Genomic DNA, 15,750 nt, shown 5'->3' on the forward strand with positions numbered 1-15,750 from the left:
TACGACACACTTGTCTTAATCCATCATTTGTACTCAAGCGGCGACAGGTTCTGACTGATCGTCTAAGGTGTTGTTTCTATTTATTAGGGCTGACGGTGGACGAATGCATGGTTAGGCGTTTTTATTTCTTTTATTTCAACTCGACATTTGTCTCAGTCGTATTATAAGTAAATGTTTCAACTCGAATTAAAACATAAAAAAATTCAACTTGCGAGAAGTTGCGTAGATATTCCCAGGTTATGAATCGACCACGCAGTTTAGGGCCGGTCACATGACAACATCGCGATATCGTCGACCGCGACCCCAAAGTTGTTTTCCTGTCAACAGCAGGAGTCATTGCAAAGCAGCTAAGACTCAAATTCTGTGTCGACTGTGGCTACTCCCTCAAAGATGTCACTAACGAACATTTATCACCTGCGGCGGGTTGCAGATACCTCCTCGAAAGCATGCCTGATCTGCTACAAGCCGTCAACCAGCGTTCTCATCACGCCCGATAACAAGGTATTTTACGCTCCCAATATAGTGGAAATAACTATATGCCGCACATGGAATAATGTCGTCTACTAGAGCTTGGTAGCATATGCATTTGGTCGCTAATCGCCCCCTCAGGACTTCTTCTACGTGTGCCCCGCACATCTTCAAGACCGCCATTTCTGCTCAGCGATAGTCGACACAGATGGTGAGGCAGCGCGCGAAAAGGATAAGAAAATGGCGGAGGAAATCGAGAAAGTGAAGAAAGAATATGAGGAGAAGCGGAAACGGAAAAAGGAAAAGAAGTCCGATAAAGACGACAAGGACAAGGAAAAAGAGAAAGATGAGAAGAAAGGGGACTCCAAAGACTCGAATTCCAACGATGAGAAAGAAAGAGATGACAAGGTATTTTGTGGATTAATTTTCGATATGGCATATTGTTTCTCAGTAAACTGATTGTCGCTTGTCTGCCAGATCGAGTCGATCAAGAAAGGTGATTCGGAATCAAAACGGGCTGATTCTCCGCGGGTATTCGCTTTGCATAAGTGAGTTTGCTACTAGTACGGCTTTGTGATTACTATGGGATGAGGACTGATGATATCTAGGACCTTTTATCAGATGCGTATTGATAGACTACGAGGCATCGAATTGGCCAAGCGGAACCAAGAAAGGATGAAGAATCCGGCTCTGTTCCCATCTGTTCCTAAGAAAGATCTTTAGGATCCGGGATAAGATAAACATCGTCACTCCAGGGCTATATACCTAGATATCTTCGAATGGAGCTTGAAGTCAAGAAGGACTAGCCCGGTCCGACCACACTGATATCAGAGGAGTTGGGAACTTTGAACTTCAAAACGCTTGTATCCGCTTTGAGGGAATCTTCAAGTTCCCAGGCTTTTAATATTTATTGACATCTGTTCTTCCTATTAGCATACTAGATGGTAGCTACGACTTCAAGTTCGACTTGTCAAATACAGACAACTTGAACTCGAAATCAACTTTTCACAATAGTCTACTATCAATTGCGCCCGTATTCCTCCGGGGCTGGCAATGATACGTCCAAGTCCTACCAGTAGTATTTTCCCTAACGAATAAACATCTACCAGCAGGGCCATACTATCCCCCCCACAACAACTTAGAACCCTGACACCAAGCAGCCCGCCTGAAAGACGGCGACCTCAGGAGGCAATGTGCGAGGACCCATGCCAAATAACAAAGCATCCTTGCGTTCGATGCAGACTATTCCTTCGCCGGAATGTCTTGTTTCTTGGATTAATTGAGCATAGGGGCATTGAGCAGAAAATCAAATTCAATGCACAAACAAAGATCGACGTTGAAAGATTGCTCTAACACTACATAACACTGTACGACCATGTCCTACCGTAGAACGCCCTGCAAAGAAACCTCACACACGATGGCAGACTCGCACAACGATTTAGCAGAATGAATCGACCAGGTTCCGAATCCTGCAGGAATGATAGCCACAAGCCAATACCCTACCGTTGGGCAGAGAAAGAATTCAAGGAAAAATCGAACTCTATGCATGTGTTGACACTTCATCGCCCTGCCCATCACACCCCTCCTCCATCCTTCCATCCCATCCTTCCCCCCGCCTTCAATGTATGTCCCATGTACACGACCCAATCCGTCCGGCAAGGCCGCCCACGCCCCGGGCCGCCTGCATGGATTGCATAACGACATGTCACGTCAACTGATCTGATTATCCGGGAAATACGGCGCGACTACCGGGCGTCCTGCAATCTTTCGCGCATCGCAGGATGGTCTGTGCTGACCTGACCTGACCGTGCTCAAAAGCTCTAACTCTGTCCTCCTCTGTCTGCCCTCCTCTCTCCTTGCGCTGTAGGACTACATCACAGGTGTGCACGGGTGGGGTGCATCGGGAAAATAAGCACTAGGGTAGTATCCGACAGGCGAAAATATGACCCCCCGCTTTCTTGCATTGCGAAACGATCCCCTCTCGTCCCCTGTCAGCCTTAGTGGGCTGGGTTGTAGGGTCCGTTGTACGTTTTCGGGTTTCGGTTAGTGTAGGGTTGTGGCGTGGGTTTTTTGCATCCTTCCATTCAATGATGATCTTCAGGGTTCTGGAAGTTTTGGAGTGTTGGTTGCCTTACGTACCGATTCTTTGATGATGCGGCTCCTTCGGATGAATGGGTCTATTTATACGCAGTACGAGTGAGATGAGCACGAACAGACCATAATACCGAGTTTTATAGGTCAGATTGCAATTCGAGTGGATTCCGATGAAGGGACTAAACGACTAGTAGGACGCAGGTCATTCTCGCGGCCTAGCCTAAGCTCGCTTGCGTACTCTAAGCTATCAGTTGCCTGATCGAAACCTACTGGCAGGTGCTGCTAGTATATCTTACTTATCAAGGTAGGTATGATGTCGCCGGGAATGCTATCAACTTTGGAGCCTTAGAAGGCAGCGGTGAGAATAGACAACAGGCTAGCCAAATCTAGCATTGTTATATATAGATAGTAATTCTAGTATTCGTGTAGACTAGTATCAATCCATTCTTAAGCCCGAGTCTCATGAGGCTCCGCGGAATTTCCGGTTGCCTAACAATAGGCCGATCAGCCGTTAGTAGTAGTGTATAACGATTGAAGTTAGTTAACGTCAAAGACCAAACTTGAACGCATCTTCCAAGGTTGGAACCCCCAATCTTGAGCCTCGGTTAAAGAGTCAGATATGTTACCTAGCAGGCAGCAGATGCGGCTAGTACCGAACAAGACTTGAACTAGTCGACTTAGCGTACCCGATAGTGGCAGGAAACTGGAACCTGATAACTACCAACGAACGATCAAAATTGTGGCTATCGTGCACAAACACACATGTAGTCCATCTTGGCGCAATACGTATACTTCTGGAGTCCTTCGGCTGCATGCCCGCCAAGCAAAATCGGTGGCTAGTATACGGGATTTCTGACAGGCAGATCCCAAGGCTGAGACTTGGGGCGAATGACTTGAGCTCCTGACAACTACTAGTAGCTTATCTGCATTACAGAAAAAAAAAAAAGCGGCTATACACTTGTGGTAGTGCAGCCGGACATCAACATAAAAACTTGAACCGGACCAGCTGTCCATTATCGAATCTGGTGATCGCGCTAGTCCCACCAAGACTAACCCAGTCGCGAAACAGGCTAAGCACCAAGAAAACTGTCACATATGCAAGGCGATCACAAACGCCTTAATAGGAAAGGGGGGCGGCCTTGGAAGGGCGGAAGTCTATTTAATTAGCGCCCTCTGATCTGAAAGATGGAATGGGAGGGTAATGTACGGAGTACATAGAAAAGCTATGATATCAGCGTTAGCCATCACCGCGCCATTGTCAGCACATCCAGTATGCGCGCGACTCCACTAGAAGAGCTGAGAAGCTCCCCCCCCCTGCAAGGCAGTGCACTGCCCCACCCCCACTAGGGTAGAGATAGCGCCAATGAGCGGTGGCTGTAGGGCGAGTCTGTTTTGTAGCTTGCTGGGCTCTGGGGGTTCTGGTCGCATTCCAGGGCTGATGATGGGCCACTTGAACGGGACCCCGGGTGCAAGTGGCCCCTCTGCCAAAACCCGACGAAGTGCCCTGGTCCCTGATTCACCGGTCTTACCTTGAATTGAGTAGTTGCATAGTGGTCGGATGCGAAGGGAGTATTGTAGTCTTCTATTTGGTTGTTCTAGTTTTCTTACTTCAGGTAGTGTAGGATGCACGCCCCGGGGGCTGCAATGATTTCTATCTATAGACCTAAACCCTTGACTACCAACCTGTCCCGTCGTTGCCCAAGATACGGCATTTGCAACCCATGAATCCTACCCAGGCACAGACATGGGATAGGCATGGACACAGACACTCGAGACGACGAAGAAGAATAACAAGTAAAATACGAAATAAAGAAGGAAATGGAAACGAATGTAGTCGGGTTTCCGGAATTAGACAAAAAAAAATGAAATAAAATAGAATAAAATAAAAAGAACCACATCAGGCACAGGTCCAGCCAGGCACCGCACCAGCAAAGTACAGCATCGAACGCTCATGTTCATGCTCAGTGCTCATGCTTCGCCCTACGGTATGATAACGAGGGAATACAGTGTAATACAAATACCGCCTTGAATGAAGGTGAATTCAGCCCTAAACCAATCGGGAGCATCAGGAAGGCTGACCCGCTTTGCACAGCCTCCTTCATGTTTTCTCAACCTTGGAAAGTCTCCCTCCCTGAAGGGGCAATTAATCACCGTTTCCTTCCATCCCCTTCGTCATTGGCGTTTCGCCGATCCCTGATGAAACAATCTTCATGCGCTTGAAGAGGTGGAGAAAACGCAAAGTCTCTCTCTGCAGTATGGAGTACATCGTCAGGGGAAGACAAGAGTACGAGAAACAGCGGAGCGAGCGAGGGTGATTGAGGAAAGGTGGGGAGTGGCGGCTGACGAACAGCATTACGCCGGGGTCAATTTGCACCCGGCGATTTTCTCATGTTTGGTCGCTTGGCGCGCGACTAAGGATTGCCTGGGGGCCGGGGTCAAGGTTTCAGATTTGTCCTCAGCCACGAAGGGGGGTGCCATATCGTATGTGCGGAGTACCGAGTACGGCCGTAGTTTATACTATGGTACTGATATGGTGATGTGTGTGGGATGCGTATGTGTGTTTTGGGAGAGAAGTGCATCTCATCGTCCTCTTGGGCGTTGCGTAGGATGCTGCAGCCCTAAGTCCAGCCCCAGCCTGGATCTGGCCTGGTTTGCGCATGCACACACTCTTCACGCCTTTTACCCTACGAACGAGAGACTTGGTGACTCTCCTCGCGAATCAGATGGCATGAGTTGCGTGGTCTTGGTCTTGGCAATCTGACGCCTCATTCCATGCTGTATCACTTTTAAGGTGGTTTTGCGCGAGCTTTGTGTAAGGCTGTGCGGGCTGGCTGAGGGCGGGCCGGACGGAGTAGTAGTATACTACTTCCCTTCTGGACAACTTGTTTACCCAGGTACCCAGGAACGGGCTGACGCTGTTCATCTCGTATACCCCAGTCTCGTGGAAACTGCCAGTTTCTATCTATAGGAATTACACGCAGTAGTAAGAACTAGCAGAGCCGCTAATGTGTGTCTGGATGCTTTGGTGGTATACGGAGTACAGTATTAGCTTAGTCTCCAGAACTGGTTAGTTCGTTGCCATAGAACCTATCTGTGGATGCCTTTAATTTGCCAAAATGGCGGTGACGCCCCTAGAAGAGCTGAAGCTGGACGAATCGCTCGGCGAATGAGCGGAAATTGGGGCTCATGAGTAGGGCTGGCTAGAATGGCACGGGGGGTTGTTTCAGGTAGCCTCACACCGTGGACGGAACGAGACGGAGATCGAGCCTCATTGTTCTCCCTACTGTGAATAAAGATGGTCATATTCTCCGAGGATTGAACCCACTCTGAAGAAAAGCCTTTGTCGCCTCCACTGACGCAAGTGGCCGGTCGCGGATACGACTGCAGCAATGGATAGCCTGTAGGAAGATATTCAAAACTGCGTTGTGGCTTCGACTACCCGTCAATGAGATGTTGTCTTGCCTAGCCCGGTGGGTCTGTCGATCGCCCACTTTATGCAGCTGGAGATAGGATTTTGAACAAGAACCAAGGTTCTGGGAAAGAATCGAATGTTCAATATGTTCGATTAAACTTCGCTGAGAGGAAACAGAAGTATCATGGCTCGTAAACAGCTAATGCGGGTGAATGAATGCATGTGGAATCTTATTTCAAAAGAGACTTTCCATTAAAGGTTACCACGACCAGAGCCAGGATCTTGAGTCTCTGGAGGAGCTCGCATTCCAGGGGGCATACGAATACCAACGCCTGTGCGGATTTGGGTATTGTTCAACTTATCAGCGATATCGACGCGGGCTTTAGCAAGGCCGAGGGCGGGAACCACCCAGCTGCCACAGCTACATTGCAAGCCTTGCCAGGCAAATTTGCCAACATTGGAACCGCATTTGGGAGTAGGGCAGATGAGGCGGCCAGCGAGAGGAGCTTCTTCCTCGGGATTATTGTAGGAGCTGGAGGTCTTGGAGCCATCCTTTGAAGGGTAAAGGCTAGGGCTCATCCACTTCATGGGATGCAGAAAGACATGCGCGCAATCCGCGTTTGGCCGCACTTTGGTACCGTGACGCTTTTCCTCTTCGTGGGGGAGGATGTAAGGCGTTGTTGCAAGCGGCTTCCTGTTGGTGGGTTGTTAGTCAGTTTTGAACTGCAAACTTAGTTTGGAGGGGCATGGGGCTGTTGAAATTCTGGCCTGGCGGGGAATGGGAAATGAGTATGGTACGAACCGGCACTTGCGACACTTAATTTCCACTTCCTGCGAGGCTTTTGCTTCTTGACGGGTGGGTTGCTCATCTTCAAAGCGCACCGACCTCAATTCTGGGGCACGGCCACATGCAACGCTTTCCTCAACATCGCGACGGTACAGCCAGCGTTGGTAGATGGGGTGCTCCGTGACATCATCAGGGCAACCCATCTCGTGGTAGAGCGCTAACTGCTCCATGAAGCCGTCATTAGGCTCGCACAGGGGGCGCGACTGCCTGATTACCTCTAGCGCAGATTGCGGTGTGAGCGCACTAGGCTTCTGGTGGAGTAGGTAGGCGATACAGACAGCCGCGGAGCGGGACTTGCCCATCGCACTGGATCGACATGTTAGTTTCCGTATTTTCTTGCTAAAAGGCGAATTTCTGTGCCGTGTCGATGGGTAAAGGCAACTAGAAAAAAAGCAAACCTGAAAGGCTAAAGCCCGCAGAGTTGGGAAGAAGAAAGGGAAGAATGTCCAGCCATGCGCAGATCCCAGGAGGGGCACGCGATGACGTCGTTGCAGGTGGAAGAAGGGCAGATGGAATATAACATGATACATATTGGAGTGCGGGAAAGCAAACGGAGTGAAAGTGGCGTGGAAACTGAACTCACCAGTGTACAAGGACATTACCTCCCGCATCGAGGCCAGACTGGATGAACTGTATGGCAGCAGGGAAGTGCTGCAAGAGATTCTCATCGTCGGTATCATCTGCATCTATAGCAAAGTGCTGAAAAGATGAGAAAGTGTCCTTAACCTCGGCAGCATTCAGACGTAAAACGGAAACCACATGGGTGATGTTTTCTCTTTCAAGCGCCGCCTTGTTCTTAAGACAGAAGATGCTATAGTGGGGGTAAAGTGATCCCAGTTAGCAGTGAGCAATGGAAGCAGAACATTATTGGAATTTGAAGGATGTTTTCAAGTTCAAGTTGAGGGAGGCGCACTACTAATAAGTGGCCACGAAGTAGATACTGGTAGGTACCAGTAGAAAATGCAAACAGGAAACGAACCCAGAAATGTAGATATTTTGGCCGGGAATCTGATTCATGGCCATGATTGCGGGGGGAAGGGAGTCGAGCATCAATGTTGATGGACGGAGTGTATGTCTAAGTTAACCGGAGCAAAGTACTCTCTGTACTGATTGATTAAACCAATAATAAGGTCATTAATGTTTGAATATCAATGTTTGATAGTCACTGGCCCGCAGACTTTGCGCTTCCCCAGTTCTGCGAGCCTCGGCCTGTTTCCAAATTGAGAAGTAGGGCTTAGGGCTGGGTCACGTGGGTATCTATACAAAGTGCAGTTATAAATGGAATGAAAATGTAGAAATATAGTAGTACTAAAGAACTATGTCTGGAAAGCCGTGAGAGTATACGAGTACTATTTTTATTAGTGACAGAGCCAGCGAGGTAGAGGGCTGATAATGCCGCAGACCTGAGGTCGTGTACTCAGTACTCCGTACGTACTGTCGATTTGTTGTACTTCACTTCACTACAATAATCAGCCAATCGCAACTAATACGTACGCAAAGCGCTGGAGTGGACCCGAAATGGAGTTATCCACCATCCCCTCCGCATTTCGAGGGGATTGGTTACTGCCAATTATTCAATCGACATTATGTATGATGGGGTTATACTTACTAGTACCTAGTAGTAGCCGAACCAAACCACAGTTGCAGACTCCATACTATTAGTATATCTCCAATGGTACTGTACACGAAGACACCCAGCTGATCTCCCCACCATCCAACTCCAGATCCAGCTGCATCTCGGCCAGGAAATCTCGGTGTGGAAAGGAGAAAACATACTCCGTACTCCGTACAAACAAGACTAGCCGAGCGGCACACGCCGCAGTGGGCCTATTGAATTATCTCCCGACACCCACCGCATGTCCGACCTGCCGATTCGTCCTGTATACTGCAAGGGGTCGACGTGCTCTGACTTGCCGCGGGTAAGCTTGGAAATCGCAGGAACATCGACCTGCTGGCTGGATGAGACTCCCGCCCGCTGGAGTATCACCGGGCGGGGAAAGGGAGGGGGCGCAGTCACGCCGCTGTTGCTTGTGACTGGTGGTAGAAGGGAGAGGCGTTAGCGCACGCGCGCGCCCTTAGGCTGCAGCCCTCTAAGGCTTAAGGCTGACATCTGGGAGAACCGTCGGGGGACTGGTGATGCTGCTGACAAGGGCGTTCCCCTTTTCCCCGGCCTTCGCTGATGACCTACGCTATGCGCCGCGTATACTTCGCTCTACGTATACACAGTGGAATGAACTGACACTTGGCTGATACGGATACCCCTCGCGAATCGCCAATCTTTACCTGAAGCGAAGTGCAGAACTGCGCCCCCTTCGATGGAGCAAGAGATGCTTGGCTATCGCAAGGACCGGATTTGACTGTGGCGATCAATAAGTGCGAAAGTCTATTGAGACTAGTTCCGGGTAGCGAGTGTCGCCGGCATCCGCCACATCCTGGATACATTGACATGGGCATTGGCATCACTGGGTTGTGGGATGATGGGACATGCCAAGATATTTGAAACCTGGGTATGTCTGCACAGAGCGAGCAGCAGATTTGGGCTGGTATCTGATCTCCCTTATACCACCGCCGAAGGAGGATCATGTCTCAAAGCTAAGCGATCCTCATGATCCATCTTACCTCCTAATTCTCCATACTCCGTACTATGTACCCTGGGACTTTATTGATTAGTTTAGTATATCTGATATTTAAGTGCCAGGTACGAGGTATACGGGGTACTAACTAGTTACTAGTTCCAAGTATAGTACCTCGTACAAGTTCTAGACAGTAGTATATTGTCTGAACTGGTCTAGTGTCGAGTTCACAAGTTGGCGTACCAGTGGTCAGACAAGATGCCAGTCCTTTCATAGGCCAGCCTCTATACATCACCTTTTGACCACTCGATCGATCACTCCATCCCGTAATGTAGCCGTGGGACCTGATCGAGGTACAACTTGAATGATACAGTTGACTCCTCCTCCCGACTCGTAGTGAAATACGTACTAGTTTTACTGCTAATTGCGGTTCTTTCGGGTTGGCACCGAGCCTAGCGAGCAGAGAACCTTGGAAAAACTCGAGAAAATAAGGAAAAGAGCCACAAAAAAAATCGAAGGAAGAACTTGGAAGCCAAGAAACATCTGTTCGTGAAGCTGGTGTGGAGCATAACGCATGACTCAGCAGCTTGTCAACGGTCTTGGTGCACTGACAATCAAGGTTACTGCAACCTCCTCCATCCATCGAGGCAGTCATCGGAGTAGTGTGGCAGGATTTATCCTCTCTGCTGCCTGTTGGACATGTCTTACTCTCCAGGATGACAACAATTGTACGGAGAACTCAGTACTGAATAATGGTCTCTCCCCCCCTGCTCAATGTTAATTGACAGGCGGTCCAGGAGTGTGGCAGTGCATGCATGACTGGGGCCCAAGTGGATCACGCTAGGAAATCAGTGGGCCCAAACTAGCGACTCAGCATTGTCCATTTAATGTGGAGGCAATAAAGAATGTTCTCTGCTTTTTGCAACGAGGAGACAAAAGTGATACCAGGGGGAGTTGGAAAAAAAGCCAGAAACCAACGCTTGGACAAGACCATCCGAGGGCTCCGATCAGATCGCGTGATGAATTCCTAGTGGAACGCGTCCCTGCTGCACACATTTTCACTGGCTTTGTCTGTGTGACCAGGATCATGTACCGACTACATGATTTCTCACAATCCCAGCATATATAAGCCTACCGCCAAGCCCTTTCCAAGACTTGTCACCGGTGCATATTGTATTCTTTCCCTTGTCCATCTGAATTCGCCTCCCCATCCCTTTCCCTCCTCATGGGAATCCTCATCCGTGGTATTGACCACATACATACCCCCTTATCCGTGTCTTCAATATGTCCACCGCACTAAACCATGGTTCCTCAAACATGGAACGTGTTGTACCCTAGTCTAGCCCAATGTCGTTCCGAGCCGTTACCAACAGCCCTCGGTACCTTGCTACCGTAGGGCTCAGGCGATGGCACTTACATGCGACCCCCTGCCCCACGGAGGGAGAATAAGTCCCAGCCATACTATACATACGGTGAATCTACAGCAAAGAGCCAGATAGACGGAGAAAGGGGACTGCAAAGGACGGGTTCAGTTCATCGCGTGGCGTCCAATATACGAGAAACTCCATTCACAGTCCACTCCCCACCCTGGCGTCAAGCACAGAGAGGAGAGAGGGGGCGGTCCCATTTCATTCTATAGGGTGCTTTGGTTGGCGTTACGCGCCCATCATGGCCCCGGGATGGGGTAAAGTAGAGAGTGTGGCCGTGAACTAGACTGGATCTTATTTGTCAAGACTAGAGCGGCCCATGCCTAGATTGCTGGACCCCCTCCATCTTCATTTCGTACTAGGCTTGATCGTCTCGGTTTCTGGAAGGCCGGATTCCCAGGTTTGGATAGTGACTGAACCACGGGTGATCCTTTGGACAAGGCTATTCAGTGGGCTATTCAGTGGGCTGAATAGCCTAGTCGTTACAGTACAGCAAGAGTTAAAAAAAAAAGTACTTCGTACTTGGTAGTAGCAACGGCCACAGCCACGGCCACAGTAACAGTAACAGGGCAACAGGGCAAGGGAAGTTTAATCTAAATGCCCCAGCCTTGTACTGGACTTCATTCCCAACGTGGTCACCCACGCGGGAGCTACAATTATAATCTGAGATCTAATGATGATCCTAGAAATGCCATTCTCTTTCGTCGCCCCCCCCTTCTCCCGCTCCACTCCCTCCTTGGCTGATTTTGGCTTCCCGCAACTGTCCGTACTGGTATGTAAGTAACTTACACTCGTACGAGATACCAACCCAGATTACATACAATTCATACAAATCCATACAAATGCGTTTGGGAGGGTTTTTCGCCTCTTTTACCACGTCAACCCTCTTAACCCACCCCGAACTGCAGGTTAGGTCCGAAGACCCATCCGTTTATTGAATTGTTTCAATTCCAATTTTTTTATTTTATTTTATTATTTTCCATTTATTTTTTTTTGGGATTTTTCGTTTGCCCCCCTCCTCTACAGGCGCCTTGTTCCAGAATCTCCCCCTACAAACCCATCTTTCTCCCCCCTCCTCCTTTCTTGGCTCAGCTCGGTGAGAATGAGATCATCGACATTGCCTCCTCTTCCTCGGTCCTAAATCACTTTTGCACCTTTGGCTCGAGCCCTTAGATCCAATCATTTGGCTGCACCGCCTCTTGCCTGACTTTCTAACTGCCCGATTTTCCACTGTCTCTCTAGGGCGCAATCCTTTCCTTTCTCCCTTTCTTTTTTTGCCCTTGAACCTGAACTAGTGCATTCTCTGGACTTGTTCAGCTCTCTTTATTCATTTCGGTCTTTCCGTGTCTCCCTAGGGAATTATTATTCAATTGTTCAGCCCGTGGTGGGGTGTTGCCCGACACAACTAGTTGGTTTGAAGCCATTGCCATTGCATTTGCTTCTCATATACTTGTGACCAAAAACGAGGATACCAATCGCATCGGGGATCCTCTGCTAGAGAATATCCGGGAGGGGGGGATTTCACCATCTGCTCTAAAACAGCGTGCATCTATTCATTCCCAAAAATCAAAAGATCCAAAAGCATGTCCAGTCCCGCTGTTCGTGACTGACTGGTTCTATGGGACACAGACGGCTTCCAGACAGGGCTGTGTGTCACTTATCAAACGTTTCATCCCATGAGGCGAATCGCCGAACAAGGGTACCGAGCAAGAGGTAGGTTCCTTTTTATTATGATTTATTGCTCATTTCTTTTTTAATATTGCGCCCCTCCCCTCAGCCCTATCTTCTTGCGGATGCGACGGTGAACTACGAGTGCGACTTGCAATATCAGGTCACCTTTTGCCGCCTTTTGGTTCCACACATCTGACTCTCAACTAGGAATTTTAAGCGCATGAAAATCTCCACCTGTTGCCACTCTACAAGTTCTATCTCGCTCCGCCTGTTCTTGCTTATCCATTAGAAGCTGGACCTTCTTGGTTCCCAAGTAATCGGAGGCGGGGGTTGAGGCTGGCAGTCCGCTTAGGAATCCGAGCCTGGTTCCACCAACCTTTGCGCTGCACTCAACTGGATTGAGTTGCTGTTGATCTTGATTTGCTCAGCTTATTCTGATCAACTTGCTTTGCTTTATTTTTATCTTCTTTTTTGTCTTTTATTTTTTTTTTTATCTTTTTTTCTTTTCTTGGGAGTGGATTTTATTCGGACAAACGCCACCGGATTCAGCTCATGATTAGTGCAGCTGGCCATCCACATCGCTCCATCTTCACTTCCACGCCACCCCACACACCATCTAGAATGGACCGACTAGCCGCATCATCGAATTTCTATGCTTCAAAGGATCACGAGTACGACCATCGCCATCGCCCCGAAACATCCATGATGCCCGAATTGCCATTTCCAACTTACGGCCCACTACCTATTCCATCTCGCCCCAATATGCATACTGTGCCTCCTCCATTACCTCCGCCTACACGCATTCACGATTTAGAGAACGGCTATGATGCTGGGTGGTTGCATGCGAATTCTGATCGATCTACATCTGTTCTTCCCCCAATCAACCCCTCTTCAAGCTTATTTGGTGGTGGCCGCAGCCGTCCCGACTCTGCAGCTAAAAGCGATCGAATGGATCTTGATGAGCTTGAAGGGAGGCAAAGCGGTATGCCACTCTCACGCAGCTCTGAGGCTCAAATAAAGATTGAACCGCCACCACCGACAGATGATGGATTTCCCAATTCCATGTCTGTCAATCCCAATGGTCCGATGTAAGCTCAAACCGACTTGCTCTTCTTTCTTATGCCCCTCTCGGTTTTCTCCATACTGATCCTTCTATAGACTGAAAGGCGAGCGTGATTTTTCTTTGCGAAGTGTCAAAGATTCGTCAAATGCCTACGATCAGCATCTGTTGTCAAAAATCGGGAAGCCTATTTCTCCCCGAGGATCGATCAGTTCGGACCACCGGAATTCAATCTCCGCGCTTACTGTTCCCTCTCTCCCATCACGCCCATCAAGCAATTTGCCATCACCGGGGCCATCAGAAGGCCCAACACTTGACGTGAAATGGTATAGCAGCCCGCAGTCAGGAGGGGTTTCACCCCGATCGAAACCGGATTGGAGGGAGTATGTCGAGGGCCGTAGCCCAAGTGTCGAAAGCAATCTACCGTCGGTAGTGGATTTTGAATTCGGAAGACGTCGATATCGTGGAACGACCCCATCGCGCGAGGACAGCATCAGCTTACCCAGCCGATCAAATCGAGGCAGCTACGACCAAGGCGTATTCTCTGATATTGAAGGTGATTTCTCGACGGACGAGCCAGTTCCCCGACAATTTATTCTTCGTGAACCGACACCACCTTACCCTGAAGGTTCAAGACAGGGAATGAAACGACGAGCATCGTCTCCACCCCGGGAGCCGATCAATACCGACGATCGCCACACTTTGCACACTGTCACGAGTAACGGGGATTTATCGCAGCGGAGGACCAGTGGTCACCCATTCACGAACAATTTGACGGTAAACAGCAGCTACGCTCCAAGCCAACGAACACTGTCAGCAGCTTCTTCGCTCAGTATCCGAACCTCCGGCTCATATTCTTCTGCTCTTTCGATTGGTGGCAGTAGTATGACAAGCCTCTCGCCATACGACCGCCCATCCCCTGGGGGCCTTTCTCCTTGCTCTGATCTCGACGCATATCACGAAAAGTCGATTCTCAACGCAAGCTCCCCCCGGAGTACCACTTATGTCTATCCCGAGGCCCTTACCAGGAGCCAACACCCTCGAACCTCCCGCCACAGATTCAACTGGAAAGATGTCGATGCCGATGCCAATGCCAATTGCGCTGAGCGTCCCAAAACCCGCCTCCTCGAAGCTGGGCGGGCTGTTCATTTGCGATTGCTGTCCGAAGAAGCCCAAAAAGTTCGATAGCCCGGATGATCTACGCGCCCATGAGATGGAGAAACAATATTCGTGCCAGTACTGCAACAACCGCTTCAAGAACAAAAACGAGGCGGAAAGGCATCAAAATTCGCTCCATCTGCGACGCCATTCGTGGTCTTGCGCATCGTTGGTCTCGTTCCAGTCTGCATTCCATGGCTCAGGATCGCCATCCTGCCAAACCAATGCCGGTCCCTCGCATGATACATGTGGATATTGCGGTGAGGAGTTCCCCAACTACCCTCGGCCAGACTGGGATCGTCGGTTTGAACACTTGACGACAGTGCACAAGTTCGGCGAATGCAATAATGCGAAGAAATTCTTCCGTGCCGATCACTTCCGTCAACACTTGAAACACAGCCATGCAGGGACGGGTGGGAAGTGGACCAATATCCTCGAAAATGCTTGCATGAAGGAAGAGCAGCCACCGGAGCCACGAGATAGAAGTGGTTCTGGGGCCAGTAATGGCCCGCAAATAAATCCCGGATCTTTGACATCCAATACAATTGATGAGGTTCTAGAATGAGAAAACCCAGCTTTTCTTTTCGCTCTACATACGCCGTGCGACTTTCTATCTCAATCTCCCATTTAACCTCTCAACATCTACATGGCTTTTTATCACCAAGCCGCATTCTCGACCTCGATTCTTCGAGGCCCTTCACCCGAATCTCTCAACCCCAATTCTCAATTTTAAAAATGCAATAAAAAGTGACTTTCGAAAAATCGCATGAAGGCACTGGACATAACGAAGTGAAACGATTTTACAACCATCTTTTTGACCTATTCTTGACTCTCCATCCTACTTCCCCGCACAATCCCACCATCTCAATCTTACTCTGCTTCTTCCTTCTTTTCTTTTCTTTTTTTCTTCTTCGTTTCAGGTTTTCGACAGGCGGCAGGGAGTTTCTGTTTGTTCCTGGGTTTTGGATACTGCCATTTGCGCGTTGTACCTGGTGCATCATAACCTGGGTGGCTTGGCTGGGGTTACATCTATTATCATT

The 15,750-nt window shown here is 49.2% G+C and overlaps 3 protein-coding genes across 3 annotated transcripts; 2 read left to right on the forward strand and 1 right to left on the reverse strand.

Annotated features, from left to right (window-relative positions):
* Positions 1 to 390: 390 nt before the first annotated feature.
* On the forward strand, positions 391 to 1,191 carry N7533_002523 (AAA-ATPase Vps4-associated 1 family protein; the record flags this gene model as incomplete). Its single annotated transcript, XM_057099173.1, has 4 exons — positions 391 to 501; positions 610 to 876; positions 946 to 1,016; positions 1,077 to 1,191. 4 exons carry the CDS (start codon positions 391 to 393, stop codon positions 1,189 to 1,191), a joined length of 564 nt encoding a protein of 187 aa, XP_056964309.1.
* Positions 1,192 to 6,226: 5,035 nt separating this feature from the next.
* On the reverse strand, positions 6,227 to 7,871 carry dspC (dual specificity phosphatase YVH1; the record flags this gene model as incomplete). Its single annotated transcript, XM_057099174.1, has 4 exons — positions 6,227 to 6,668; positions 6,777 to 7,127; positions 7,405 to 7,632; positions 7,801 to 7,871. 4 exons carry the CDS (start codon positions 7,869 to 7,871, stop codon positions 6,227 to 6,229), a joined length of 1,092 nt encoding a protein of 363 aa, XP_056964310.1.
* Positions 7,872 to 13,113: 5,242 nt separating this feature from the next.
* Positions 13,114 to 15,275, forward strand: znfA (putative C2H2 finger domain protein; the record flags this gene model as incomplete). The annotated part of the gene is made up of 3 exons (XM_057099175.1): positions 13,114 to 13,580; positions 13,651 to 14,695; positions 14,733 to 15,275. 3 exons carry the CDS (start codon positions 13,114 to 13,116, stop codon positions 15,273 to 15,275), a joined length of 2,055 nt encoding a protein of 684 aa, XP_056964311.1.
* Between the last annotated feature and the right edge of the window lie 475 nt (positions 15,276 to 15,750).

This window comes from Penicillium manginii, assembly GCF_028828005.1.
Source record: "Penicillium manginii strain IBT 31320 chromosome Unknown utg000002l:1.0-5564898.0:1.0-5567710.0, whole genome shotgun sequence".
Lineage (NCBI taxonomy): Eukaryota > Fungi > Ascomycota > Eurotiomycetes > Eurotiales > Aspergillaceae > Penicillium > Penicillium manginii.